Here is a 27,118-nt window from a genome sequence, read left to right as displayed (position 1 = left end):
CTTTTTGTTAGTGGAAAAGCAACTCTCTCTCTATGTATTTGTGTGCGTGTGCATAAATTTATAGATATATACCCACACCAATATAGCTAGCATACATTTTCAAAACGGTGGTGGCAGTCATTTGAAGTCACTGTAATTTTCTTTCTGCACATATAATTTTTCATAAGTGTCCAGTTGGTTAGTAATAATAATGGCTGAATTGATTAACCAAACACTGAAGAAAGATACACTGAAAGCATTACCAAGAAATACTTTTAATTTCTTGGTGATTTCTCATATCCTGGGGAGGAAACTATTAACAAGAAACAGACTAACTGTCAATGGTCTATCGTATTTGGTTTTACCAAAACAGTAAATGTACAATTCTCTCACAAAAAAAAATCAAGGGAGGAAATATTTTAATTGCAAAATAGGAAAACTGATATCTAACATTAACTTTTAATGTTTTACATTCTTAAATAGTCTGGATCCAGCCCATTAAGGAAAAGTTAGTTATACCTAGCTCCCATTGAAATCAATGGAGTTAAGATAATGTCTTAACCTAAGTGCAACTAACTTAATCTGGATAAAACTCATTTTTTATACAGTTCTCATAAGAATATCTGCAAATGAAATATTGTGAAACAATCTAACAGGTATTTTCTAACAAAAATCTGAAAAATAAAACTGGCAAAATGTACAGGAGACCTATACAGCTACCCTATCTTTAATATATCCAATATTGTTCCAGTGCTGGGTTCCTCTGCTGGAAACCTTTGGTAATGGCTGGTAAATTGCCCTTATAAACGTGTGCCACAAAAGGATTCCATAAAAATAAAATGTCCATATCTATTATATTTACAGTCCTCCTTTAAACAATGGCATATTGTTCATATAAAAGGCCTCTAATTTTATAGAAATCTTCACAGAGACAGCCCTCCAATCCAATGCGTCCAGTTTCAGTCTGCAAGAAAACATGTTACATCCAATTACTTAGAGACTGTACAGAGATTTGCTATGATTGGCACATAAAAGCAAGCAAACACACATGCACACACACACACACACACACACACAGAGAGAGAGAGAGAGAGAGAGCTTACCCTGCGAACAGCCACCAAGTTGTTACATACGAGAACCCCTCCTACAAACTCAGCTTGAATTCCTTCTCGCAAGAGAACTTGCTTAAAATCAGAAAGTCTTGGCTCATTCATGAAGACAGACTGATGTCCAAGAACCTTTTGTGAAGGTGCAAAACAGAAGTTAATTAACAGATTTAGAAGGGGGGAAAGAGTGAAAGATGAAAATACAAGCATCAAAATAATTTCATATTATAAGTGGTAAGATTCAACCGCAAGTAAATGAGATCATGTGCAACCTACCCATTTAACAATTATGTCCTGTGTTGGATTCACAGGACAAAACCCACTAGGAATCTGTCCCCCCCCAAAGACCTCAGTGCAATGCATGGAACTCCCATAGGACCATAAGCACCACAGAAGTGCCCAGTGCTTTGTATCAACAGCATAGCTGTCAACTTTTCCCTTTTCTTGCGAGGAATCCTATTCAGAATAAGGGAATTTCCCTTTAAAAAAGGGAAAAGTTGACAGCTATGCAACAGTCCTTTCATGGCACAATTAGAAGACTAAAGTTCTGCTTTCAGACTTGCAACTGTGTGCATGGAGAAGATGATCATTATTATTCTCTTCATCAGTTTACTAATCGCCTTCTTAAAAACTGTGTGATTTACACATAATATAATTAAAAACAGTTAAAAAAACAAAAACAGCAAATGCACTTAAAACTAGACAGAACCAGCTGGCCCTTCCTGGTTTTGATAAATAGCAAGGTAGCTTATACACAACCATGCTGTTTATCATATGTTCATGAAGTAAACTGATTCTGTACTGTTTTGTGTAATTTATTTGACTTTGCAATATGAGATTTTTTTTAACGTCACTTCATAGTCACAAAAGAATCAAAGCTGAGTGCACAACAGAAATCAATATATAAGACAATGTATTAATAAGCAAATAAAAGCCTATTAAATTAAATTAAAAACAAGAACATTATTGTGTTCCAAAATCAACAGTAACCAGACCAAGATTATCCTTCTGGGAGCCCTGGCGGAATAAAAAATTATTGAAAAGCTGCTGAAATCCCAAAAGTGTCAGCTTCTGTCTGATGTCAAACAGAAGTGTGTTTCACAACGCTGGGGCTGCTATGCTAAAAGTCCTGCTGCTCCATGTCGCCAGAGCAGAACTCGGCTATATAAGAATACAAGTGCCTGCGGCAAGAGTGTTGTTAGCCCAGAAATGGAAACAAGAAGAAATTCCGACGAAAGAAGAATGGCAGACAAAATTAATGGACTATGCAGAATTGGACAAAATGACAGGAAGGATTCGAAACCTGCGGAACCAGAGATTTACAGAAGACTGGAAGAAGTATATGAATTATTTGAAGAGCAACTGTAATCAACAAATTACGCTAGTAGGACTACAAGAAGTTTTGTAAGGAGAAATATACGAAGTGTTACAAAGTAGAAAAAGATAAGAGATATTGGTTATTAGTTTGAAATGTAATAGGGAAGATAAGAAATGCATACTGAGAGATTAGATTGGAAAATTTTCAGACAGGATTGATGGAAGTCAAAATTTGAATAAGATGTAAAAGTATGTTTAATTACTGTTGAAAATGATATGTTAAAAAAACTTAATAAAAAATTATAATAAAAATAATAATAAAAAAGAATCCAAGTGCCTCTCCCAATTACTGCAGTGATTGGCAAGGCCATTTATCAAGTACCCAGGCTGCATATATATGAGCTCAATAAATAAATAAATCCCTGAATTCTAACACTGAAGAACATGAGTCATATCCAAAGTTAACCATACTTGGGAAAGGTAAAGGGACCCCTGACAATTAAGTCCAGTTGCGAACGACTCTGGGGTTGCAGTGCTCATCCTGCTTTACAGGCCGAAGGAGCCGGCGTTTGTCCGCTTCCGCAGACAGTTTTTCCGGGTCATGTGGCCAGCATGACTAAGCCGCTTCTGGCGAAACCAGAGAAGCGCACAAAAACACCGTTTACCTTGCTGCCAGAGCGGTACCTATTTATTTACTTGCACTGCGTGCTTTCAAACTGCTAGGTTGGCAGGAGCTGGGACAGAGCGATGGGAGCTCACCCCAACGCAGGGATTCGAACCGCCGACCTTCTGATCGGCAAGTCCTAGGCTCAGTGGTTTAACCCACAGCGCCACCCACGTCCCTTAACCATACTTGGTAGTCCCACTGAAATTGATATATCTCAGTGGGTCAACTCTTAAGTGTACCTTATTTGGATATCAAGAATCTCCTCTGCATACAAGGTAACAATGCAAAGCAATATTTATGTGGGCTGTTTATATCCCACCCAACTTGCAGAGAAGTAAATAAAAGCTTTGCTTTTAGAATGGGAGGTGAAAGATGAGGAGGTGAAAGAAGTAATGATTAAGTGGGCAAAATATCTGGGTAAAAATATCCAATTATTAGCATGGGAAAGATTATGGAATAAGGAATGGAAATTTATGGCCTGTTATACATTAAAGGAAAATCTTTTGAAGACATTCTACAGGTGGTATATAACTCCCAGCAAACTATCCAAAATGTACAAAACGAGATCTAATACTGGCTGGAGGTATAAACAGGCAGAAGGGACACTTCCACATGTGGTGGGGTTGCAAAAGAAATTAAGACCTTTTGGGATATTATATATGAGGAGTTGAAAAAAATGTTTAAGCAAACCTTCGTAAAGAAACCAGAAGCTTTCCTTTTGGGTATTTTAGATTCAGATATCCCAAATGAAATATTCTTATAAATATTCTTATATGCTACAACTGCAGCAAGAATATTAATAGCTAGAAATTGGAAAAGTGAGTTAGTACCAACAAAAATGGAATGGCAGGATAAATTATTTGAATATCTCGAATTGGCAAAAATGACAGAGAAAATTAGGAGACAGTCTAACCAAAAGTTCCAAAAGGAATGGGAAATGTATAGAGATTACTTAAAAAAACAGCGCCCCCCAAGTCAAAACCTGGATTTGCTTTAATTTTCCCAAACCATAATATGGATTATAAGTATAGTATGTTAAAAACAGTAGAAATGTTAAAAGAAGCAGTTTAACAAACAGACAAAACGGACCTGCTTTGAGGAAGACGGAAGTCTGTCAGAGAAGAAAAGGAATTGGGAATAAAGAATACGGTGACATAAGTCCATGTGTAAGAACTTATGGATTTATGGTTGTATGTATGTTTCTTGTTGTTGTTTTTTGTCATTTTATTATTTTGGTTACTTTATGTGTGTGTTCACAAGTCCTCTCAGAGGGACACAGGCTTTGCGCCTTGCCCTACTTTCCTGCTGCTCATAGAACTCAGCATGTTTACTGATCAGAAGCTTGGTCTGATCACCTTCTGGGTATGCAAATCTCCATCCCTTTGTCGTAGGCTCATACCCACAGAAGATCATTTCCTGGTACCTTGGACCACCCTCTTGCTGCAGACACTTTGGTACACTTTATTGTATGTGTTTATCAAGAAAGAAAAGTAATAAAAAGCATTAAAAAAAAAAAAAGCTTAGCTGAGGAACTAGTTTTTCTACCTCATTCGGTGGCAGGGGTTCCAAAGTAGGAATGATCTCACTTTCCTCGCATATTTCTTTGTCATCATCTCCGAAAAGACTCTTGATGGCCTTCTGCTGTGCAACAGCACTAGAATCCGACGAGGGTGCGTCCACTTGCATCTCTGAATCTTCTCCATCATCTCTCAGTTCCCCTTCTTCCAAAATCACCCCCGTGTCCACTTTTGATACCCGCATGTCCAGGACTCCATCTACCCATGCCAGTTCAGCGTCTTTGGCTTTACAAAACTGAAGGGAACTGACCAGCGAGTCCTTTAACCTGACCTAATCACAAATAAATATATAAAATAAATACTGAAACAGATGAACCACAGAGTCTGTTTTATATACATTACATTCAGTATCTATACATGCTTGGAGTCAACAGGAAGTCACGCTGTTAAGAAGAGAACTTTATGGACGATGTATCATAGCACTTTTATAATCATGGTACTGGTGTGGGGGGACAAAACAGCTCATGGAGGAAATAAGTAAGACTTTCCAAGAACGTGGAAATGAATGGTGAAAATTGGACAAGTAGACTATCAGTAAATCACATAACATAACCAAAAGTTTTTGTTCCTAGTGTCATGGGCATAAGACTTTTATGCAATTTAGGCATGTATACTTTATCATCATTTCCACCACCAAGTTATCTTGATGATTTACAAGTTGTGTTTCTTGTTGCATATAGGCAAGATTTTTCCCCAGTCTTTGCAACTCCTTTTCTTCTGTATAATGGAGTCAGGTAGACAGCTGTGTACCAACAGCAACCAGCTACTTAGAGGCTCCCAAAGAAAATACCATATAGGGGACTTCGAGAAGGGGGAAAACGGCTTGAGGTGAAAAGCTTGTGTTAGCTTTGTTCTCACCAAAGGAAATGTAGCTACACAGACACACAGACACAGACACAGACACACACACACACACACACACAGACACACACACTTCCTTATTCTTGAATAGAATACAGCAGCCTTGCAGGTTTATGCAAAACCCTTTTCTAGCCCACGAAGTGTTAACTATCTTCTCTCAATAAACCAGCATGTCACAGGCAAGCATAAACAGTATTTCTGATTAGGTACTTGATTAGAAGGAATTAGTACTTCCACTGCTAGTTGTTATTCTTATTTTTATTTATTTGATTTATATACCGCCCTTCCTCAAAAGATCTCAGGGAAGTTCATAAGATTAAATTAAATACAAGCTAGGAATACAACAATAAATACAAGTTTTTATGAGGATAGTTGCCAATTATTATTTTTTTTATCCAATTCTACAATCTTACCTGGTATATGTGAGTCTCACTGGTTGCATCTATGGTTTCATGCAATTTAGGCATGTATACTTTAATGTCCTTTCCACCAAAAGCTCTACAGGATTCTGCAAGATCTTGGCTGGCCTCAGGGGGCCCATGGACAATGATCAATTGCCGCGGCTTCATCTGATTAATTATTTTCTTAATGGAGTCCCCATCTGAGCGCCCTTCATAGTCTATGTATGTAACACGAGCTCTAAAATGCAACGTAAGGAGAAAAACAAGTTGTTGTTTTTTGTAGCTGCAAAATAATATGCAAGCAAATAATGCAAATAATATGCAAGCAAAGCATTCCCTTGAGAAAAAGTTTGGAAATGTTCACAATTCATTCTGCTAAACAGGGTTAGGTTGGCACCATTACTGAACTTTAACAGAATGATTCAACATTTCACTTCAAAGGGGGCTTCATTTTCTTAATATGTACATTATGTTGTTAAACATATAGAATAAGCCATCAACACAATTTCTTTCATATATCTTTGAGCGTGAAAATCTAGATGGTGTGATCTGATAAGATTAGGAATGGGGAATTTTTTCCAGCCCAAGTTACCAGGCAGTCTCAGTTGGTAAAAGGTGACAGATTGCAATGAACTAACCATCACTACTCATCTGTCAATAGTGCCCTCCAGCTGCAACTAACAATAAGACACTCACTTTATTTCCATTGATTCTGTTGCTGAAATGCATTTGGTCGGAACATCTGATAAATCCTGGTCCATAGGTTCCTCTCCATTTGTAAGTCCAGATTCTAATTTGTTCTTTTCTTCTTCTGTTGCCTGAAGTTCTGGAACGAGGAAATCCTCTGGTCTAAACAAAGGATTGTTGTCAATTCTTAATTAGGGGAATGCTAAGGAAACATCTATGGTGAAGGAAGACAATATACGTAATAGCTATTCTCTAAATGAAGAGAAACAGATTTAACAACATCAAAGCTCAAGAAAGGACCACTGATACGCATCCAGAAATCTAAGGAAGAGGCTCAACAAATGTCCTTTTAAAGAAGGTTTTGCCGATTTTGGAATTATATTGAAAAATATGCATTCTTTGCGGCATAGTTTAAAAGGAAGATAAGACATCTGGAGGTTCGTGGGTTTCACAACCCTGGTTGAATGCGAATGAGCAATGTGCTAGCGCCTGCTGCTCCAAAGTCCTGACTTAGCCATGCCAGGGAGGAAACAAATCAGGTAAGTTAGCTTTATACACAAACCAGCACTCATTGTTTGTTTCTCTCCAAACAAGCTATGAACGGAAGCTAGGGTGGTTTGTTCTTGGCTTACTGCTTCGGTGTAGTTTTTGTGTGATTATAGTACTAGCACTTGGGAATAAAGGCAACTGGTGTATACCAGGTCAGAGCACTGGCACTGGCACATCCGGTGCCTGGGGTAAAATCCTAAGAAAACCTCAACAACTCTTCAATCAATCCTTAAAAAAGCTCAACACCCTACCTAGAAATACTGGGGAATGAACCTGATTGCAAGGCAGATGCTCTGCCAATGAGCTATGGCCCTCTGTTTGGGGGAAGCAAACCACAAGTGCTGGTTTGGACATAACATTAAGCCAGCCTCTGATTTGCTCCCCCCCGCCCCCAGCCCGGCAAGTCAGGAGTGGTGAATTTTGACTAGAGTAGACAGTAATGTGGAACCTATGGACCTTCAGATGTTGTTAAGACTCCAACTTCCATCAGCCCCAGCCAGAATAGCCAACAGCCAGGGATGATGGGAGTTAATAGTTCAGCAACATCTGGAGAACCACAGGCATGGCATCCCTGGATTAAACCATATTAACTATGGTTTGCCATCCCTGGTTTAATGTTAAGTGTGAACCAGGCAAACGTTCAATTCTCTTACTTTTAGCACAAGGAAATAATAAAGAACTTAAAGAACCCAGACAATAAAAGATCAATTAGAGTAAAGCAAAGCAGTACACAGCTTAATATACTCTCTTTAGATATAACAAACATTAAATATCTAACCTCTCAACTTAATGACCATAATTCAGTGTTGTACATTCTTAAATACTATTAGATGCCCCTCAAACCAGTGTGTGTGTGTGTGTGTGTGTGTGTATACACACAGATAATTGCAACCTAAACAGAAAAACTGGAATAATCCAGACAATTATCGATGTCGTGAATCTAGTCAGGGATATCTGGAATTTCAACTCTGCACATAATCTTTGTTTTTCCTCTTGGTATGCCTCAGTGAGGCTCCCACCTGAAAGGCTCCCCTAAATTTAAAATGGGCACCTATTACCTTGGCGCACATTTAATTTTAAACACTAATTATTATTAACACTTATTATAATATTATCTCTTCTCTCCCACATACTTGATAATCTCTCCATATTCATCCCATTTAATTCTCTCTTCTGGAGCTGGAAACATAGGGTAGGACTTTTTGGCCTGTTTGAAGAAGCTTCCTTTGCGGTTGCCTTCACCTTTCATCATAAGGTCATGCTTAGTTTTATGAACAGATGGTTGATCAACGTCCTCTTCAGCATCACTGTCATCGCTGGAATCAATATCTGCTCTAGAATGTGAGCCGAAAATAGAGTTTCATATAAACACAAGGCAAACAACACCAAAATATTATACTTCTATTCCAATCTTACAAAGTTTGGAGTGGTTCCAGGACTCTTGTCATCTGAAGACACCAGCTTGACAACCACTTAGTTCTAACAACACTACAGTACTGGGTGTTCATAGGCCCATATAGATCTATACCATTAAAAGAAGAGTATTGTGGAACATAATGGTTGAAGTTAACTGTTACGAGGAGTTGCTACTTTACTTGGGAAGCGTCAGTTTCAAGACGACTTATGATACTGCCGGAAGGCATTTATGACTGTAAGTTTCACTGAGGTTACATCAAATAAGCTTAGAATTGTTTATTTTTTTTTTTAAATAATATTTATTGAGTTTTTTCATAATTTCTCCAATCATACAATTTTAAGCATCACTTATTTTGACTTATTCGACCTCCCTCAACTCCTCTGATAATCATCCATACTTAATTTCTTATCAACACAAGCTTAGAATTGTTTAAAGTGTTTTTTCCTTGGTGCTGTAGAAATGGCAAAGTAGCAGTATTTGAGTATTTGCTCAAAAGGCCATTTGCAACCACCACAGGTACTCACTCTTTGGACTGTTCTAACTTTTTGGCCGCCTCTTTCTTCAGTTTTTCTTTCTCCAGGTATTCCTCAAGTTCCTTCCCTTCCAGTTTCACTCTTTTCCTCAGCTAAAAGAAAAGCATGTGCAAATAATGGGTATGTTTGCTGACATAAGTGGCAACCTTTTATCAGGAGTTCTCAACACATTTCCAAAGAGTGATAAACATTATAGATTCGAGTAGAAACATCAGAACACCAGAAGGCATCATATTTGCAATGTCACATATTTGAAAAACGCAAAGTTTAATCTAACAGTTGGTCTTCAAGATTAATGTTTCACATCCACTGGCATTCATCTGTCTTGGGAGACAATGAAAAAGTGTGCCTTCTTTGTAATAAAAAAATAGCTGAACAATTAATGGAAAATCATGCACATTTCCAAACATATGTCTGGTGCATGCAAACATTACTGTCTTAAGTATCCACATTGAAAAAAATAATGTTCGAAACAGGCCTAAAAGTTCCCAAGTGTTGTCACATATTTTTATAATCTTACTAAAACACTATTTTACCATACATGATTTTACTCGTTTTCTTTAATGAAGTAAGGGGGAAAGAGTATTTCCTTCTCATCAAATGAATAAAGATGGGTATTCTTTTCATCAGTATTTTCCCTTGGTAATATAAGCAAGGGAACATAAGTTGGTCAACATAAGCAAGCAAAATTCCCGAGACAGTCAGTATGACTGCAGTCTCCTGGAACAAATTTTCTTACCTCTATATCTGTAACTTTTTCAGAGGGATGGTCTATTAGGAAACGTGCTAGTGTGCCAGGAGTAGTTCTATATGTTAAAATTATAGAGTTTTTAGGGTCCTGGCACCATTGTATAAAGAGATCTCTTGAAAACCCACATTCCAGATCTGGTTGGCTGGCAAGGACAACTTTGGGACTAGGAACCCGCGCCAAATCTGCAAGCCCGTGACAGAGAGAGAGATGACGAAACTGAAAAGGATTGTTCCTCTTATCTTCAAAGCATCTCATCAGTTTGTCGCTCATCCATTCAACCTGCAGGTAGGAAGGGGGGGAAAGCAAGTTGTACTGAGTTGCAACACCTATGTAGCAAAGTGTGCTTAAATGGTGCTTAAACAGTACTTGCAAACATATGAAACTACCTAATATGGCATCAGACTACAGTTGTACCTTGGTTTTCGAACAGCTTAGTTCTCAAACGTTTTGCCTCCCGAACGCCGCAAACCCAGAAGTGATTGTTTCGGTTTGCGAATTATTTTTGGAAGCCAAACGTCCAATGGGGCTTCTGCAGTTTCCTGCAGCCAATCAGAAGCCACACTTTGGTTTCTGAACATTTTGGAAGTCAAACAGACTTCTGGAACAGATTCTGTTTGACTTCCAAGGTGTGACTGTAGTGTCACACATTAATCCTTTCCAGTAACAATGTTATTTTAGTAGCAGGCAGCCTTAATGAAATATATTTGGTTCTTAAATGTATTTCACCACAGCAGGGATTACCTACACAGTGCTTTTCAGATGTTGTGCTGTCATCTGCCCCATCCAGCATACGACTGTACTGGTCTACATGCCTTAAGCACTTTCTACTCCAACTGGCTACCCCAAGTCATAGTGTAAGAAGGACTTTCCACTTATACTACCCGTTTTTCTCCTTGATCTTAAGTTATCCAATGTGGGATAATATAAATGCCTGTTCTGTATTAGCGCAATTCAGGTGGTTAGCAACACAGTGTTGCTGTAAAATATTATGGACACTGGCAAAGGCTTGATATAATTAAAGAAGTCAGTCTAATAATCTGCTATCAAAACCAACCTGAGATTTTGAGAATTCTACAACATTGTAGCTGACATTATTTAAAAGTGCTAAAGAGTAGACTCCTAAACCGGCATCTTTTGTCCTCCATATTTGATCAAGCAGTTGGGCAAGTTCCAAAACTCTGCCTGCAGTGTCCACAGCTATTAGGACATTTCCATCACCTCTCAGTGTTTCCAAGACATTTGCTGGAGAAAAGAAAAGAATGTATTAGTTTTGTGGCAGCATTTGAATCCTAATTCATATGTATATAAATCATTTCCTTTTAATAGTCAGAGGAAAACTCGATTAGCATAAGGGTTATATTTTAATCTACACGTGTCTTCCAAATCGGATTCTAATTAAATAATGGTAACTGCTTTCTCAAAAACAATATAATTTCACATCACGTTACATTAAAATTGAATAAAGTTTTTTAAAAAATCATATTCACAACTCCATATTCAGGAAAATAGTTAAATACTCCAAATTAAATTATTTTCCACAAGAATTTTTTTTTAAAGAAATGTTTTTACACACTTTCTAGAACTCTGTAGGGAGTCTTGGGTTTCACCATATGATTTATTTATTGAATGCATTTATTTAACATATATATTTATTTAAAATAGAGCACTGGGCCCACAATAGAGAATGTCTCCAGATTAATCTTAATTCCTGAAAAAGAAGAATTTACAAGCAGTTTATTTTAATGTAGTGCATTAAAGGCTTTCTTTGAACACACACACAAAATATGCAATTTCAAATTAAAGTTATAATCATCTTAAGCTGTTAATTTTCTAGAAGTCTATTCAACTGGGGTATGTGAATGTGTGTGTCTGAAACTCACAATCTTATTCAGAGAACAAGACTATTTTTTCTCCTTTTTCTTATAATACTTATGAGCACCACATGGAAGCTAGGTTTTAAAATTCTACCAGAAACTGAATTTTCCCAGCTGCTATGGAAAAATACATACTTAGTAGCTGTTCATCTCTTTGTTTCCGTCGTGGCTGTACATAAGTAGCATTAAAGGAATCAGTGATAAGCAAGGAAGGCCTGCTTAGCATTTCCAGGGAACATCCATTCAAATGGCTAAAAGAGAAGTTACATCAAACAATTGCAGTGCTTTAGTTAAAGAAAGGTGATGATAAAGTTAAATATGTAGCAGAAATTTTCTATAAAGTTAGTTTCCGTAACAACCAAATTTGCTATCACTTTAATCACAAGTACAGTGGTACCTTGATTGTCGAATGGCTTGGCTCCCAAACAAATCAACTCCCGAACACCACAAACCCGGAAGTGAGTGTTCCGGTTTGCAAACGTTTTTCAGAAGCCGAACATCCAACACGGCTTCCAATTGAGTGCAGGAAGCTCCTGCAGCCAACTGGAAGCCGTGACTTGGTTTTCGAACGGTTCCAGGAGTCGAAAAGATGCCTGGAACAGATTAGGTTCAACAACCAAGGTCCCACTGCATGATTTATGCAGTGTACAGTGGTACTTCGGGTTAAGTACTTAATTCGTTCCGGAGGTCCGTACTTAACCTGAAACTGTTCTTAACCTGAAGCACCACTTTAGCTAATGGGGCCTCCTGCTGCTGCCACACCGCCGGAGCACGATTTCTGTTCTCATCCTGAAGCAAAGTTATTAACCTGAAGCACTATTTCTGAGTTAGCGCAGTCTGTAACCTGAAGCGTATGTAACCCGAGGTACCACTGTACATTAAAACCTAGTTTTACAGGCAGAATCAGTCAATTATTACCGCAAGGAATCTAAAACAGACTTTTGGTGATATCCAACTTTACACAAGTAATTTTCTACTTGTGCAATGGGACTTCTCCTTCCTTCTGCAGCCCCTCCCACCCCTGCATCAATCTGCTCTGGAGGGTCCCCCAACACTGGAGAAAATTTCAAGGATGCACATGTCCTGTTGCACAAATCGAAGTCTATTGCGCTAGCGGACAGACACCACTGGATGACACCTAATGAAAATATGGGCAGAAAAGCCAAGCAGAGAACAGGATAAGGAAGGATCGATGTAATTGACATACCAAAGTGTTTTAATCTATTTGCTTAGGGTAGAATCCAAGGAAATGCTAAATTAACATTCTGCCTCTGGAATAGATTTGAGAGCACATGCACAGAGGCAGGGAGCAGGGTGAGGCGGGCTGTCCTGTTGTGCAAGCAGAAATCATTGTGCTAACAGGATGGGTTAACTGAGTACTGTCCTTAAAAATGAACAAAACTACTATAATCCGACTGCAAATAATGGAATCATATAACTGTAGAATTGGAAGGACCTCTCCTCTCTGTACTTCTTCCTGCTTCTTGTCAGCCTGCAGTGACAACAAGCAAGATGACAATTTGAACTGAGTAATAGTCTATATTCCATAATTTTTTAAAGTAAGACTATATATTGAGGGATTTGCACTCATTCTCATTTAAGGATCTCAACACTTATGAATGTACAGTGGTACCTCGGGTTAAGAACTTACTTTGTTCTGGAGGTCTGTTCTTAACCTGAAACTGTTCTTAATCTGAGGTACCACTTTAGCTAATGGGGCGTCCTGCTGCCGCCGCACAATTTCTGTTCTCATCCTGAATCAAAGTTCTTAACCTGAGGTACTATTTCTAGGTTAGCGGAGTCTGTAACCTGAAGCATCTGTAACCTGAAGCATCTGTAACCCAAGGTACCACTGTACTTCTTAAGTTATAATTTTACAATTTACTAGTTGCCCAGAAATTTACCCATTTCCTCATTTTCACTCAGAAAAAAATAACTCTGTTCCATATGTCTTATTCTTAGTTTCTTTTTTAAAAATCAGTTGTGAACATTCCTAAGTATAAAAATAGCATTGTAATAAAACCCGCAAAGAGAATTTAGAACATAGCAGCTTCCTATAAATAAAACCCAATCTACGACTCTCCATGTGAATCATACAAACTTGCATACGCAAATTTTGGGATTTACATCTGTACTTAGAACATGGGTAACACTATAACACTACTATTGATAGATGTACCAACTTATTTCAAGAAATTCAATACAAGAGACTGCTCCTCTCTCATGCAGTAGGGCAGTTTATTTTTAAATGGGATTTAATGAAAGTGGTTTTGATTGTTTAGGATTTTTCTTAAAACAGATAGCTAAAAATGGCATCTGGAGAATCTTCAAGCTTTTCCCACCCATGTTACATTTCAAAATATTTTTAAAGCTTTGAGTCTTGTAATTCAAAGGGGGTCGTTTACTTCTCCAGTGAACCTTGATCTTAGATTATAACCCAAGTCCGTGCAATCCTTGCCACATACTTGGAGACACTAAAAATTCTTGTTATTGATTCAGACCTGTAAATAATCACTTATCTACAGGGACAGAAATGTTTCGCAAAATAAAGATGAGCTGGTTCTTCTTTCAGGTAACCGATATTCCACATATAATGAACCCGGGAATAATGTGTTTACAGGCTATTAATTTCTGTAGCCTTGTTTGCAATGCTCCATTAAAAAGAAGGCTGTATCGGCAAAATTATATAATGTTCATCCACTTGTGCATCAGAACTGCCCATTTATTTTCTCACCCTGGCAGCCCATCACCCCCAAAATCAGCTCCATAAAGTCCCTCAATATTTTGGGAGTGGGGGGGTTCAAGAGGGAAAACAAGAAGCCCTGTTGCAAAAGTGGATGCTCACTCACACTGCACTGGATCTCTCTCGTCTTTAAAAATCAGAACCATTCAAGCAACAAAATTAACCAGCAGCAGGCAATATCAATATTGTGTACATACATCTCCCTCTTGTGGTTGAAGTCAACTGCATAAACAATTTCTTCCTCCCCGTCTTTAACTATCTTCCAAATTGTTCCTCCTATCATGTGGCCTGCTGGTAATGGTGTGATGGACAAGCCATGACCTTTCCCTAAGAGAATAAAGGGCAGCATAGCAGACACAGACGAATAAGGTTTGTTGTAGAACATCGTAATCTCAGGTGAAAAGTATGGCATTAATATTTCAGTTATAGTCAAATTATAGTCACATTATTGTCAGGTTAGTCATATTAAAATGGCATTTCACAAGCAACTTTACTCTGCAGTATTTCCCAAGGCCCTAATGAACTTTACAAAGCTGTCCTACATCTATGACAAAGAAAATGATTTGTGAACTATACTTTTATGGCAACTAAGCCCATGAAATGTTCTAGACTTCCTAACCTTGGAGAAGTGTACAAAGATTTTTAAAAAAGAAGTATGCAAGCAGAACGTTAAATCTGCTAAAACAGAGTATTCATTTTTACTAAAGTTCTTCATTTGATTTCCGTACAACCATTTTCAAGGTTTATTTTTCTAAAGACAGAAACATCTGGGTTTGAGCAAAATGAACAGCAAATTACAGACAGTACAATGATCATTACTTTAAAATTTTATTTCTTCACCTTTCAAATTGACAATCTGAGAAAATTTTAGTTGCTGTATTTTATCAAAAGCTGCGTCCACATCATCCAAGGTAAACAAAGTGAAGTCCTCTGTATTGTGACGTGACTACCAAACAAAAGAACATGAAATTATTCTTAAGATATAACAATCGTATTCAGTGAGAGTTTCAGTTATGTTTGTAAAAATATAAAAAAGGAAGGGAAAATAAGTTTCAAAGGAACTATACCTGGTAGAGATCGTACATGAACATTTGGCCCATTTTGTAGACAGGAATAGTTGCATAAATAGCACAATTCAACCCCATCTTTCCGACTGCATATGGGAGTGCGCCCAAGTGTAAAGGATCAGGATGTGAAAGAAGTACTGCATCAACCTGGTGAACATGTCTATAAAAGAAAAACAATAAGGGAGAAAATCGCATGCCATTCCATCATTTGAGAAATTGCAGTTTTAGTGACATCAATGAAATATTGCACCTGCCATAGTCTTAATCCAAACAGCGGGCAGGAGCACCCTGTGAACAATGTTTTGCCAATTTCTCCCTTTGCCCCCTGAAAATCTTTACTGCAGAATTGGGGGATCTTCTGAAAAGCGGGAAAGGGTATTGAAATCAGCAAAAAATGACCTTCCCCTTTCTGCCACTATGATTCTCCACTGGATCAAAAGCCTCCCACGCCATTGTTTTCATACGTTAGAATATTTCATTTTTAAAAAGCTGTGTGGCAAAAATTAAGATAAGGCCTTGGAACCAAATCTGTACAAATGGGCAAGTTAACAGAGACAAAAAGCACCTTCTTTGACCAGACAAACAAAGGTCCTACAATCTGGCATGCAGTTGCTGTTAATGCAGAGCAATGATAATGCAAACATAAACATACTGATCCACACAGGATTATTTGTGCATTGAAGTACTGCACATGTGCCCCAATCCAATGAGTAGAGCTCTGCATGGAGACTTTTCACATGCAGAACTGAGAGCAGAGGATCTGCTTTTGCTTTCACATGCATGGGACCCCACAGTACAGGGGTCGGCAAGGCTTATCAGCCATGGGCTGGATCACTCCCGCAAAGATCATCTGTGGGCTGGACCGGCGCAGTGCAATGCTGGAAATCACGTCTGGCCATGTCTGCAGCACTGGAAATAGCTTCTGCGCTTGCCCAGACACCCAAAATTGTGCCTGCACAGAAGCAATTTTTGGCGTCTAGGCATGCGCAGAAGCAATTTCTGGTATCTGCGTGTGCGTAGACGCAATTTCTTGCGCCACTCGGCGAGTCCCTGTGCTGTGCCAGGTTAACGCAGTGCACGGAGGACTCACCAAGTGGGCAGCTCACTTTGGGGGCGGCTCATGGGCCAGTAAAACTGTCTTTGTGGGCCGGATCCGGCCTATGGGCCGCACGTTGCCGACGCGCCATAGTAGGTCACAAGCACTGAATAGTTGTTCCATGCCCACAGATTAGTTGGTGGAGAATTCTTCTCTCTCTCTCTTATCTTCTTCTTGTTACTGGGCTCTATGCCTCTAAACATGTTAACTACTTATATCTCCTTATATAAGGATATAAAGCATGCAATAATTACATCTGGTTTTTAGCTTACATGCAAAGGAATAACAGTTTAATTAAAGTCAGGTTCTAGCTTACTTCCGTAGGGAGTCAATGATGTCCATAGAAAAATTCTCATCCCAGCCACAATCCAACAGAAAGCGAAATTCATCTACTTGAAGTAAATAACACAGAGCAGATTCTTCCTGCACCCCTGAAAGGGTGGTTAGCTTGATAATTGAAGTCATTTTTTCCTTCCCAAAAGAGAATAAAATGTGTTATAAAGCTGAAAAGACTTTGCCATTGCCTACATTCACACGTAATGATAATTCGAACTTTATAACTGGTTTACTGTGAATAAACAGCACACCAGTTGCATGCTGCCCGATTACTCCTGTTTCATTCCTTTCATGGCACAAACAAGATAAACAAACCTGATATTGGTTCCCATTAAGCCCAGATCAGGGGTTGTGGCTTCTCTCCAACAAGCCATGATCTCAAGCCCAGCTTAAGCCATGGTTTGTTATTGGCTTGGTGATTAACTTGACCAGCTTTAAAAGAGGATTAGACAAATTCATGGAGGACAAGACAATCAATGTCTACTAGTCATGATGACCATGTTATGTCTCCAGTGTCAGAGGCAGTAAGTCTCCAAATACCAGCTGCTGTGGAGTGCAAGTGGGGAGAATTCTGCTGTGTTCAGGTCTTGCTTGTGGCTGTGAGACGAGACTACTAGATAGGCCTCTGGTCTGATCCAGCATTGCTCTTCTTATAATAATTGTAGATTAGGGGACAAATCACACTCCCTGGCTTGGGTGTTATGGCAAATCAAGGCTTCCTGGTCTGTTTATATTGCTTACACCAGGGGAGGTGTGAAGAATCAATGATCAGGTAGTGTGAAGAAGCATGTTACTTATTCGCAGTACGTTCACATTAAGTAAGAAAGTCTGGTTTTTCCTTACATGTGAACATGGCCATAGAGTTCTTAGCTGTATCAAGTCCTACAAATAGGAAAGATTAGAAATGTAGAACTGAAGATCCCAAATTATTATGGCCAGTGGAAAAGGATGGAAGTTGTAGTGCAACAACAAATGGAGAGCTACAGGTTCCACACCCTGTTTAGAGAAACATGCCATCTTCAAACTGTAGTTTATGACATTGGCATGTTTTGCAAAACCATAATTCAGATTTATCAGTTTTGGATTCAGAAGTAATGATAAGCTGCAACTAACTGAAAATGAATGCAGAAGGGGAACTGCAATATACAAGTCCTCCCTCCATGCACACTTCACTTGCCCTATTATCATTTATTATTATTATTATTATTATTATTATTATTATTATTATTATTAGAATTTGTTAGTTACCTCTAATCCAATAAAAATCAAATATGTCTTAAGTTATAAGAATTCAAAGAAGTCAAACAGATGCTGAAGTTCTACAAAAGCTAAGCTGAGAAGACAGGCAATACAAAGGAACCATCTAGTTCAGTCAGCCTTCCCCAACCTGGTGCTCTCCAGGTGTTTTGGACTTCTAATTGCTTTGAGGCTCCTTTTGGTTATACTGCATAAGGTGATTTATAAATACAATCAACTAACAAAAAACTGATTACAACTCCCATCAGTCCCACTTGACGTACAATTCTGTCTTTTACTGTGAATGCTACCAGTTAAACTGCTCTCCAACCCTTGTCATGAAAATAAGGCGACTCTCCCAATAGTTTTCCTGGCAAATACAAGGTTAGATGGAGCTTATTCCCTTCTCTGCCCTGGGCTCCTTTGGAAGGAAGAATACAATATGCTATATGTAATCAGTTAAGGAAATACCCCAGCCAAGGGATTTTTAACTGATATGGTGATGCCACCTTTTGATAATTATTTTGTTTTTACATACCAAGTCACTTATGCATTCTGAACCTTCATATATGTGTGTATAGCAAGATCGTGTCTCTCAGAGACTTGGCTCAGACACCCAGCAAAGGGTCTGGATGCGAAAGGAGAAAGGTAACGTAGGAATCACCTCCCAAACTGCACAGAAGCGAGACCTTCATCCCACCACCTGCCCTGCAGGGGTAGCCCTTTCAAATCCTCCACCAGGAGACGGCTTGGGAACTGATCGTGCATGTTTCATCCTAAGAGTGTATGCGAAGCCACCTTTGGGGGAAGCGGAGGGAAGCCTCTTTGCTCCCTTCCCCAGACTCATCGCAACCTTACCTGCACGGGGGCCCCTTGTTAACTCCCGGCCCCCCTAAAACCTAATGGAAGCCTGGAGGAGGAAGGGGGAAAAGCGAGGGACTCTTTACTCAGCCACACTCAGTCCCTTCAGCGGCCGCCGCCATTTTGGCCCGAGAGGAAACAACCGGCGAGCGCGCCGAAAGAGGCGGAGGAGCCGCTTCCGCCGCTTCTGAAAGCGAACCAAGGAGCGGGCTGTACTATCAGAGGTGTTTACGGGGGGGGGTAAACCAGAGCGGGAGCACTTGGATTAATGAAGATGTCCCCCTCCCGCCATTGATATTCATTTGGAGTTCTTCTAAGCAGAGTCTCGAAAAGTCTCAAAGCCATAGCGAAGGAATCCCACGGCGAGCGGCGGAGAAAATTTCGCCCGCCTCCCCCCCTCGCGTCAGTGAATGGTTCATTCCGGCTTTGGTCATCGGAAGGCTCAGTGTGCGGCTCTCTAAGCGTCCTTGGTTGGTTGAGGCCCTCAGGTCGGTATTGCGCTTGAAGGCCTTCAGGCCAGGTAAGGTTTAGGCGTATTAAGAGCGGGGTGGCAAAAAAAGGGGGAGGGTTGTTAAAACGAAAAAGGGGGGCGGTGTTGCAAGGAATTTCCAGCGCGTCTCTCCAGACTGTATAAAAAGAAAACAAAAAAAGGGGGAATTGTTAAGGGTCAGTGTTAAGCCAGGAGTAAGGAAGGGAAAACCTCGGATTTCACAATGGCGCCAACGGAGTAGGAACCAGCGAGAAGACTTTGGGGTGAAGGTGTGGACCCCCCAGGGGTGCAGCAAAAGGCAGGTTCCATGTTTTTGTTACGAAGAGACTGACGTGCCATTTACACAAAGTTATGGGGGGGGCCCTGGCTTGAAATGCCGTGTCCAGTCCTGGTTGCCACACCTCGTTGCTGGAAGCAGTGCCGTAGCTATGGGGGGTCGGGGGCTAGCCGGGTTTGTTTGTTTATTTCCTGCCCCGGGTGAAGCCTCCAGAGGGACGTCATTGAGGCTGCCAGCCTGTGTGTGTGTACCGAACTGGGCCTTTGACCTGGGTGAAATAAAGCCTAGTTTCTTTCGCTTCTGACTGGAAGCCAGAAGGAGGGCGAGTAAGTGCATGTGCAAGTGGCACGTAGGTCCTGCTTGCAGGTTTCCCGTAAGGCAGCTGGTTGCCCACTGAGAGCAAGATTATTCAGTTGGCCTTGGGTATGATCAAGCGAGGCTTTTCTTCAGCTGTAACAGAAATGTTTAAAATTGTGCATCATAGAATGCAGTGCATAAAGAGAAGCTTTGCTCCCTTTCCATTAAAGCACTAGAATTTGTGGACGTTCAGTTAAAACTGATTTGCAGTAGGAGATTAAAGTAGACTACTTAAAAGTAAGTCCCATTGTGTTAAATGAGGCTAACTCCCAGGTAAATTGGAATAGGACTGCAGCCTTAATTTTTTTTTTTATTCTAGGATGTTTTTGTTTAACTGTTTACAAGTGGCTTAAATGTTTCAGGCATCCATACGTTCTCTGTTGATTTTATTTTATTTTTGGTTCTCTTTCTTATTAGTAACTATGGTGAATATTTTGCATCTTGTGCGAGAGCACTGGGCCTTAAGTTTGGTCCCCATAGGATTTGTGTTGGGATGTTACTTGGACAGGAAGAATGATGAGAAAATGGCACTCTTCAGAAACAAAAGCAAGTTATTTCAAAGGTTAGTTAAGTGAAATATTGACATGTTATTTGATGGGATATTAACACTATTTTGAAACAACAGGCCTGTTCTAGCAGCCTTGTACCCTGCATTACTTGGGAATTCTGAGAAACCAAAAAATCAGTGCAGTTTTGAAAGGTTCAATCTGCAATCATGATTCAAAATGGTGTCCAGTTATACCTTGGCTGGCATGGCCTAGTCAATATGTAGTAAGTCAAAAGAGCCCCACACAAAGCCTAAATGACATGGGACCAAATTACCAAAAGAAGTACCTATTCTGATCTCAGCCTCCCAAGCCTTAAAAAAAATCTGTTGTAGTTTTCTCTGTGTACCTCATTCATCCAAGATGAGAGATGTTATCATCAAGAGAGAAGGTTGGTTGTTTTTATTTTCATCCTTCTTTTAGAATGCCCTATCCACAGCAGTTTACACGTCCAGTATAGCAATGTTGGAACCAAGTGAAGTTGCCATATAGCCTGTAATTTTTGCTTATACAGTGGTGCCTCGCAAGACGAAATTAATTCGTTCCGCAAGTTTTTTCTTCTTGCGAGTTTTTCGTCTTGCGAAGCACGGTTTCCCATAGGAATGCATTGAAAATCAATTAATGCGTTCCTATGGAGACCGCTTGCCAGGCTGGCGGTGCGGAGAAGGGCTTTTCTCCACTGCAAGCCTTCAGGACAGGTACGGGAACAGAGGGGAAGGCGCGCAGCGCTTCTCCTCTGTTCCCGGGGCTTGCGGTGGGAGGACGGTTTTTCCTCCCCACTGCCAACATTCAGAACAGCATTCTGAATGTTGGCGGTGGGAAGGAAAACCCTCCTCCCACCACAAGTCTTCAGGACAGCCATCCGAAGGCTGGCGCGGGGAGAAGGTCTCTCCGCCCCACCGCCAGCCTTCGGAGGAGCCTTCCGAAGGCTGCCGGTGGGGCGGAGAGACCTCCTCCCGCCGCCAGCCTTTGGAGCAGCCTTCGGAGGAGGTCCGAGGACAGTGGGGAAGATGCGCTGCGCTTCCCCGCTGTCCTGGAGATTTCCCTATGGGCTTTCGTCTTGCGAAGGAAGCCCATAGGGAAATTCGTTTTGCGAAGCGCCTCCAAAACGGAAAACCCTTTCGTCTAGCGGGTTTTTCGTCTTGCGAGGCGTTCGTCTTGCGGGGCACCACTGTACAGTGGTACCTCGGGTTACAGACACTTCAGGTTACAGACTCCACTAACCCAGAAATAGTACCTCGGGTTAAGAACTTTGCTTCAGGATGAAAACAGAAATCGTGCGGCGGTGGAAGCGGGAGGCCCCATTAGCTAAAGTGGTCTTCAGGTTAAGAACAGTTTCAGGTTAAGAATGGACCTCCAGAATGAGTTAAGTTCTTAACCCGAGGTACCACTGTAATGTATATTTTTCACTGTTTTTTTATTTATATTATTTTATTAGACTTTCTTTAACATTGGCCTTTTAAAAGTATTTTATTGTATGTTTTATATACAGTGGATGCTCAGGTTGTGAACGTGATCCATGCGGGATGCATGTTCGCAACCCGCAGCGTTCGCAACCCACATCTGCAATTCGGTGCATATGTGCAAAGAGCAATTTAGTGCTTTTGTGCATGCGCGACCGCCAAAACCCGGAAGTAACCCGTTCCGGTACTTCTGGGTTTCGGCGGTCCGCAACCTAAAAAACTGCAACCTTGAAGCAGCTTTAACCCAAAGTATGATTGTATTTTTGGTAACTGCTTAGACACTTAGTTGACAATTGATATACAAATTTTGTTAAATAAATAAATCAAAGCACCAGGCAAAGCCTTTGGCCAGTCAAACAATTTTTTGTTTGCTTTAAGTTTTTAACTGCTGCTTTTATCTTTTTAATCTTTTGTAGTATTATTTATCGATGTTTGTACTTAATCTTTAAATTAATATTATGAAAGGAAATATATAAACATATTCAATCATATAAATATGATTGTACACCCATGTAAAGAAAATAGGGATTTGGATCTTAAGTGAAAGCTACACCATTAGTACTATTATTATTATTATTATTATTATTATTATTATTATTATTTTGCAAGCAGATATGTGCTCATATTGATGTTAAAATTGCTAGTGGTTGTCATGCAAAAGCGGGAAAATGGATGGAGACTACAATGTTAAAAAAGTGGCCCAATTTGGCACACATGTTAGAAAAAAGTATTAATGCAATTAATTTGAATTGTAAATGTAAAAAACCATGCTATCCCATTACAGCTAGTTGAAGTAGGGTGTGAAGTTTGGGGGCACAAATAGAGGGAAGGTTTATTGAGGATGTGCTCTTAAAAGACTTTCAGGTTGATGGTACGCATGTTTATTTAGGAGAAAGCCTCCTGCCTGCCTCTTTCCTGTAGCGCTCTCTTGCTGTCAACACACACGTGCTTAGGCATATCATATTGGCCTGAATATAAGACGCACCCGGAGATAAGCCACACTTTTAAAATTCAAGGCTTATTTGTGGGTGCAGCCCGCCTCCTGGCACTATTACCCTGAATGGGGGGGGTGGCAGGCGCTTGGTTCCGAGCACACTGCACACCCACCTCCTGGCACTACCTACACAAGCCGGCGCCAGGGAAGGCTCGGGAGCGGCGGGCGGGCTGCGCGCTCCTGGGCTGGTTCCTGGGGAGGGGGAGCCGTGCCACTTTGCTGGCGGTCTCCCCCCCTTCCCCCTTCCTTAACAGCAGCTTGGGAGTTACGGTTGGGATGGGCACGGTTGTCCCGCACCCCCGAGAGCCCTCGTGGGCAGCTGTTTCAGCAGCGATATACCTTAAGGTCACAAATATAAGCCGCACTTAACTTTTCACAATCGGAATTTGGGGGGAAAGTGTGGCTTATATTCAGGCCAATACGGTAGTTACACAAGTCGGCCGAAAGGGTTTTTTTTTATCCTTTCTGCCACTTTTCCAAGCTACTGCAGCTGTTCTTAACCACTCCAAGGTTCTCTTCAGTGAGCTGGCTAAAGAGGGACATATCTGTTCCTTCGGGTCATTCTGCTTCCTTGCTGCCCAAAGAAAGGATATTATAGAGTTGGAAGAGGTCCCAAAAAGGGGAACGAACATGATCAAGGGGATGGAGGAAAGGTTGCAGCATTTGGGACTTTCTAGTTTAGAGAAGAGGCTAGTGAGAGGCAACATGATAGATGTTTATAAAATTGCATATCATGGAGAAAGTTGATAAAGGTTTTTCTCCCTCTCTCGTAACACCAGAATGTGGAACCCATTCCCATAGTAGGCTCAGTTACAGATAGGTAGCCGTGTTGGTCTGCCATAGTCAAAACAAAAAAATTTTTTCCTTCCAGTAGCACCTTAAAGACCAACTAAGTTAGTTCTTGGTATGAGCTTTCGTGTGCATGCACACTTCTTCAGATAGGCTGTGAGAGCAACCAACTTGGATGGTTTTAAAAGAAGATTAGACAAATTCATAGAGGATAGTACTATCAGTGGCTACTAACCCTGATGGCAGTGTTCAGCCTCCAGGGTCAGAGGCAGTAATGCTTCTGAATACCTGTTGGTGAAAACTGCAGGAGGGCAGAATGCTCTTGTGCTGGGGTCATTTGCAGGTTTCTCACAGGGATCTGTGACAACAGGAAGCTGGGCTAGATGGGAAATTGACCTGATCCAGCAGGCTCTTCTTAGGTTCATTAGAACATAGAAGTGGCTGACACTTCTATTGCCAACCCCCAGAAATAGATACAAATTGTACAAATGGGTGACCTTTGCTTGTGAAAAATGTTGCCCAACCACTGTTATTGAAATTATACTTTGTGACCAGCTTGTGTGCAACCATTTGAACAATATCAACTCGCAGGTTGCTTGTGCTACATTGCAGTGGATCTCCCCTTTTTCAGTTAGCTAGGGTTTAGCCCCCAATCAGCTGTAAAGCTCACTGGGTAACCTTTTGCCAATCTCTGTCTCCCAGCCGAATTATTTCATAGGTTTCATACAAAGATAAAATGGGATAGTCAGTTTTGTATAAAGCGCTTAGGGGGATGAGTCATGAACACAATTAGATGAGATGTGAGGGGTAATGACAACTACCGAAATGCCTTTGATTAAATAAAAGGCAAAAGGGAAATCGTTTACACAAATTTGATTTGAAGGTTGTTGTGGTTTTTAATGATGTTTTTATTCATGACTTTGTGAGAAGTAGTGGACATAACAGCGCAGAAGTTAAGTCTTGCTTTCCAAATCAGTTACAAAGCATCTAATTACTTAACAGAACGTATTTTACATTTATAAGCTATGTTCTGGAATAATTCATTCCTAATTCTGTGGTCCTCTATTTCCTTTCCACAGGGAATTGAAACCTGGAGAAGAAGTCACATGGCGATAATGTATTAAATGAGAAATGCTTCCAGATAATTAAACTTGTATCTATAAGTGTGTGATTGTGTTATCAAATGAAATGAGGAAATGAAGAAATATTTGGGCACTTTCCAGCCAGTTAACGTTAATCCTGAAGGACTATCTTGTACCCTGCTCTCAGGCATACTTCCATTGGCCATACAATGTTGGTAGATGCTAGATACGGGCCCTTTTTGGTGGTGATGCTGCAATTGTGGAATTCCTTCTCTGGGGAGATCAGACAGGGCCTTTTTCATTCCATTAAAACAAAAAATGTCTCAACATTCCACTTAAACAGATATTTGGAGTTTTAAAAAATGGGTGATAACCAACAAAGTCATGTTCAGAGTATTATTATTTGACTTGTTAGTTGTTTGTTTCACAGAAGTTTCAAAATGACTTGCAGCATAAATAAAAATACATTGTAATGTTGATACGTTCACACAAAAACATATGCAGTCCATTAAAAATACAGGAAATAATATCTTCTCTCCTGCTCCTCTCCCAAGAGCAGCAGAAAGCTAACAGCAAAACATCATCATCATAGTCTATCAAAAGCCTGGGAAAAGAGAAGTTTTTACCTGACACTGAAAATAGCTGGTTAGGCCTGAGCGATGTATCAATACATTGCCTGGACCGGTATGAGGGCCAGACCGCAATGGTGGCTTCACCCAGTGGTATATCATGAATGTCACCACTCCTGAGTTCCTCCTGCCACCAGTGTTCTGCACACCAAAGGAAAAACAAACGGCAGCTGGGCACTGGTGGCAGAGAGACTTTGGAGCAGTGTTGGTGAAACTGATCACTCCCTGGCCATCATATAACTGAGGGAGGAACTGCCAAAGGAAAGCACCTGGTCATGCGTCTGTGACCATTGGTTCAGCACAAAAACCCACTCTACTAACAGAACACTGCTTCCCTGTTTCATTGCAAATAGTTGGGAAGTTCATGTACTGTGATAGCTCCATGGGGACCCAAGTTGGCACCATAATGGCAGTGCCCCTGAAGACCTATGGGGCTGCAGCAAAAATAACTTCTTGCAACATGTGCAAAGATGTCCGCAGTTTTTGAAGGATAAAAATACCTAAAATGCTCGGTCTCAGTTGCAATAACACACAATCTTTTTAAAAGACAGGACTAATCTATACTGGTGAGTTATAATGTGTTATAAAAATGTGACACCAGGGGGCGCTGTACAGCAGTCAGTGGAAAATTGCACTGAGACATATACAGTATTTTTCTTAGTGTTTTTTAGATCAGTGTAGACCCAGCCTAAACTGATGGCATGAAGCAATAAATAAAATTTGTAACTGACCAATAAAGTACATAACTATTAAATGAGGCTAATGTGTACAGTTAATAACAATGTAACCATATCCCATAAAGTGCCCACCCCATCCTGAAAATCACTTCTCATCAATCCTCACAGGGATCCTGACTTCTATGGATGAATACAGAATTCATTAATATTTGCAGAGAGCTCCAATTTTTTTTGATAAACTTTTGATAGGCCCTTGCACAAAACCTGTGATGTAGCAGTGGCAGGTACAATTATGAAACACGCATCTAAGGTTTCAACCTGTTATTTTTCTCTCAAATATCTCTGCAATAGAGCCCTTATTTTAAGGATATGCACTATTCCCTTCTTTTCCAGCCTTTCTACTGAAGGTGTGGGGAACCTGCCACCTCCTAGGTTTTGCTGTGCTGCAACTCCCAACACTGGGAGTTGTGGTTCAGCAACTTCTGGAGGGCAACTGTTGCAGTCTTATACGGTGCAATCCTTTTTGTGTCTACTCAGGAGTAAACCATATTGAGCCCAATAGTACTCACCCCCAATGCGGCCCTGACATTCCAGTGAATATATATACATTGAAGTAGGGATAAAAATGTTGCTACAAATGCCCATTCGGAGTAGAACACACTGGGCTTTTGTTTTTGAAAAGCTGAAAAGGAGCTATGCAGCTGTCAAGGAAGGAGGAAAATAGTGGATAGAAATGAAAAGGGCAGCAGCTGGTGTC

General features: G+C 40.4%; 1 protein-coding gene and 1 long non-coding RNA gene across 4 annotated transcripts; one reads left to right on the top strand and one right to left on the bottom strand.

Annotated features, from left to right (window-relative positions):
• Nucleotides 1-235: 235 nt before the first annotated feature.
• CPSF2 (cleavage and polyadenylation specific factor 2) lies at nt 236-19,270 on the bottom strand. 3 transcript variants are annotated; one of them, XM_083613336.1, is made up of 15 exons: nt 19,056-19,270; nt 16,942-17,096; nt 15,530-15,689; nt 15,303-15,408; nt 14,660-14,789; nt 11,855-11,970; nt 10,900-11,087; nt 9,834-10,124; nt 9,086-9,186; nt 8,278-8,478; nt 6,605-6,757; nt 5,921-6,146; nt 4,615-4,917; nt 1,083-1,217; nt 236-943 (listed from the first exon to the last, which is right to left on the bottom strand). In XM_083613336.1, exons 2-15 carry the CDS (start codon nt 17,088-17,090, stop codon nt 851-853), a joined length of 2,352 nt encoding a protein of 783 aa, XP_083469462.1. In that variant the 5' UTR covers nt 17,091-17,096; nt 19,056-19,270; the 3' UTR covers nt 236-850. The 3 variants fall into 3 exon arrangements, with proteins under 3 accessions (XP_083469462.1, XP_083469463.1, XP_083469464.1); XM_083613337.1 differs by having other exon boundaries at nt 19,051-19,226; XM_083613338.1 differs by lacking the exon at nt 19,056-19,270 and adding an exon at nt 18,736-18,825.
• A 2,438-nt stretch (nt 19,271-21,708) lies between these two features.
• LOC310766574 lies at nt 21,709-25,136 on the top strand. The gene is made up of 2 exons (XR_014550265.1): nt 21,709-23,984; nt 24,123-25,136. It is a non-coding gene; the product is annotated as an uncharacterized lncRNA (long non-coding RNA).
• The last annotated feature ends 1,982 nt before the right edge of the window (nt 25,137-27,118 follow it).

The sequence above is a fragment of the Podarcis filfolensis genome (assembly GCF_964270895.1).
Source record: "Podarcis filfolensis genome assembly, chromosome: 1".
NCBI classification, from domain to species: Eukaryota; Metazoa; Chordata; class Lepidosauria; order Squamata; family Lacertidae; genus Podarcis; species Podarcis filfolensis.
This window is presented reverse-complemented; position numbering and strand designations above follow the sequence as displayed.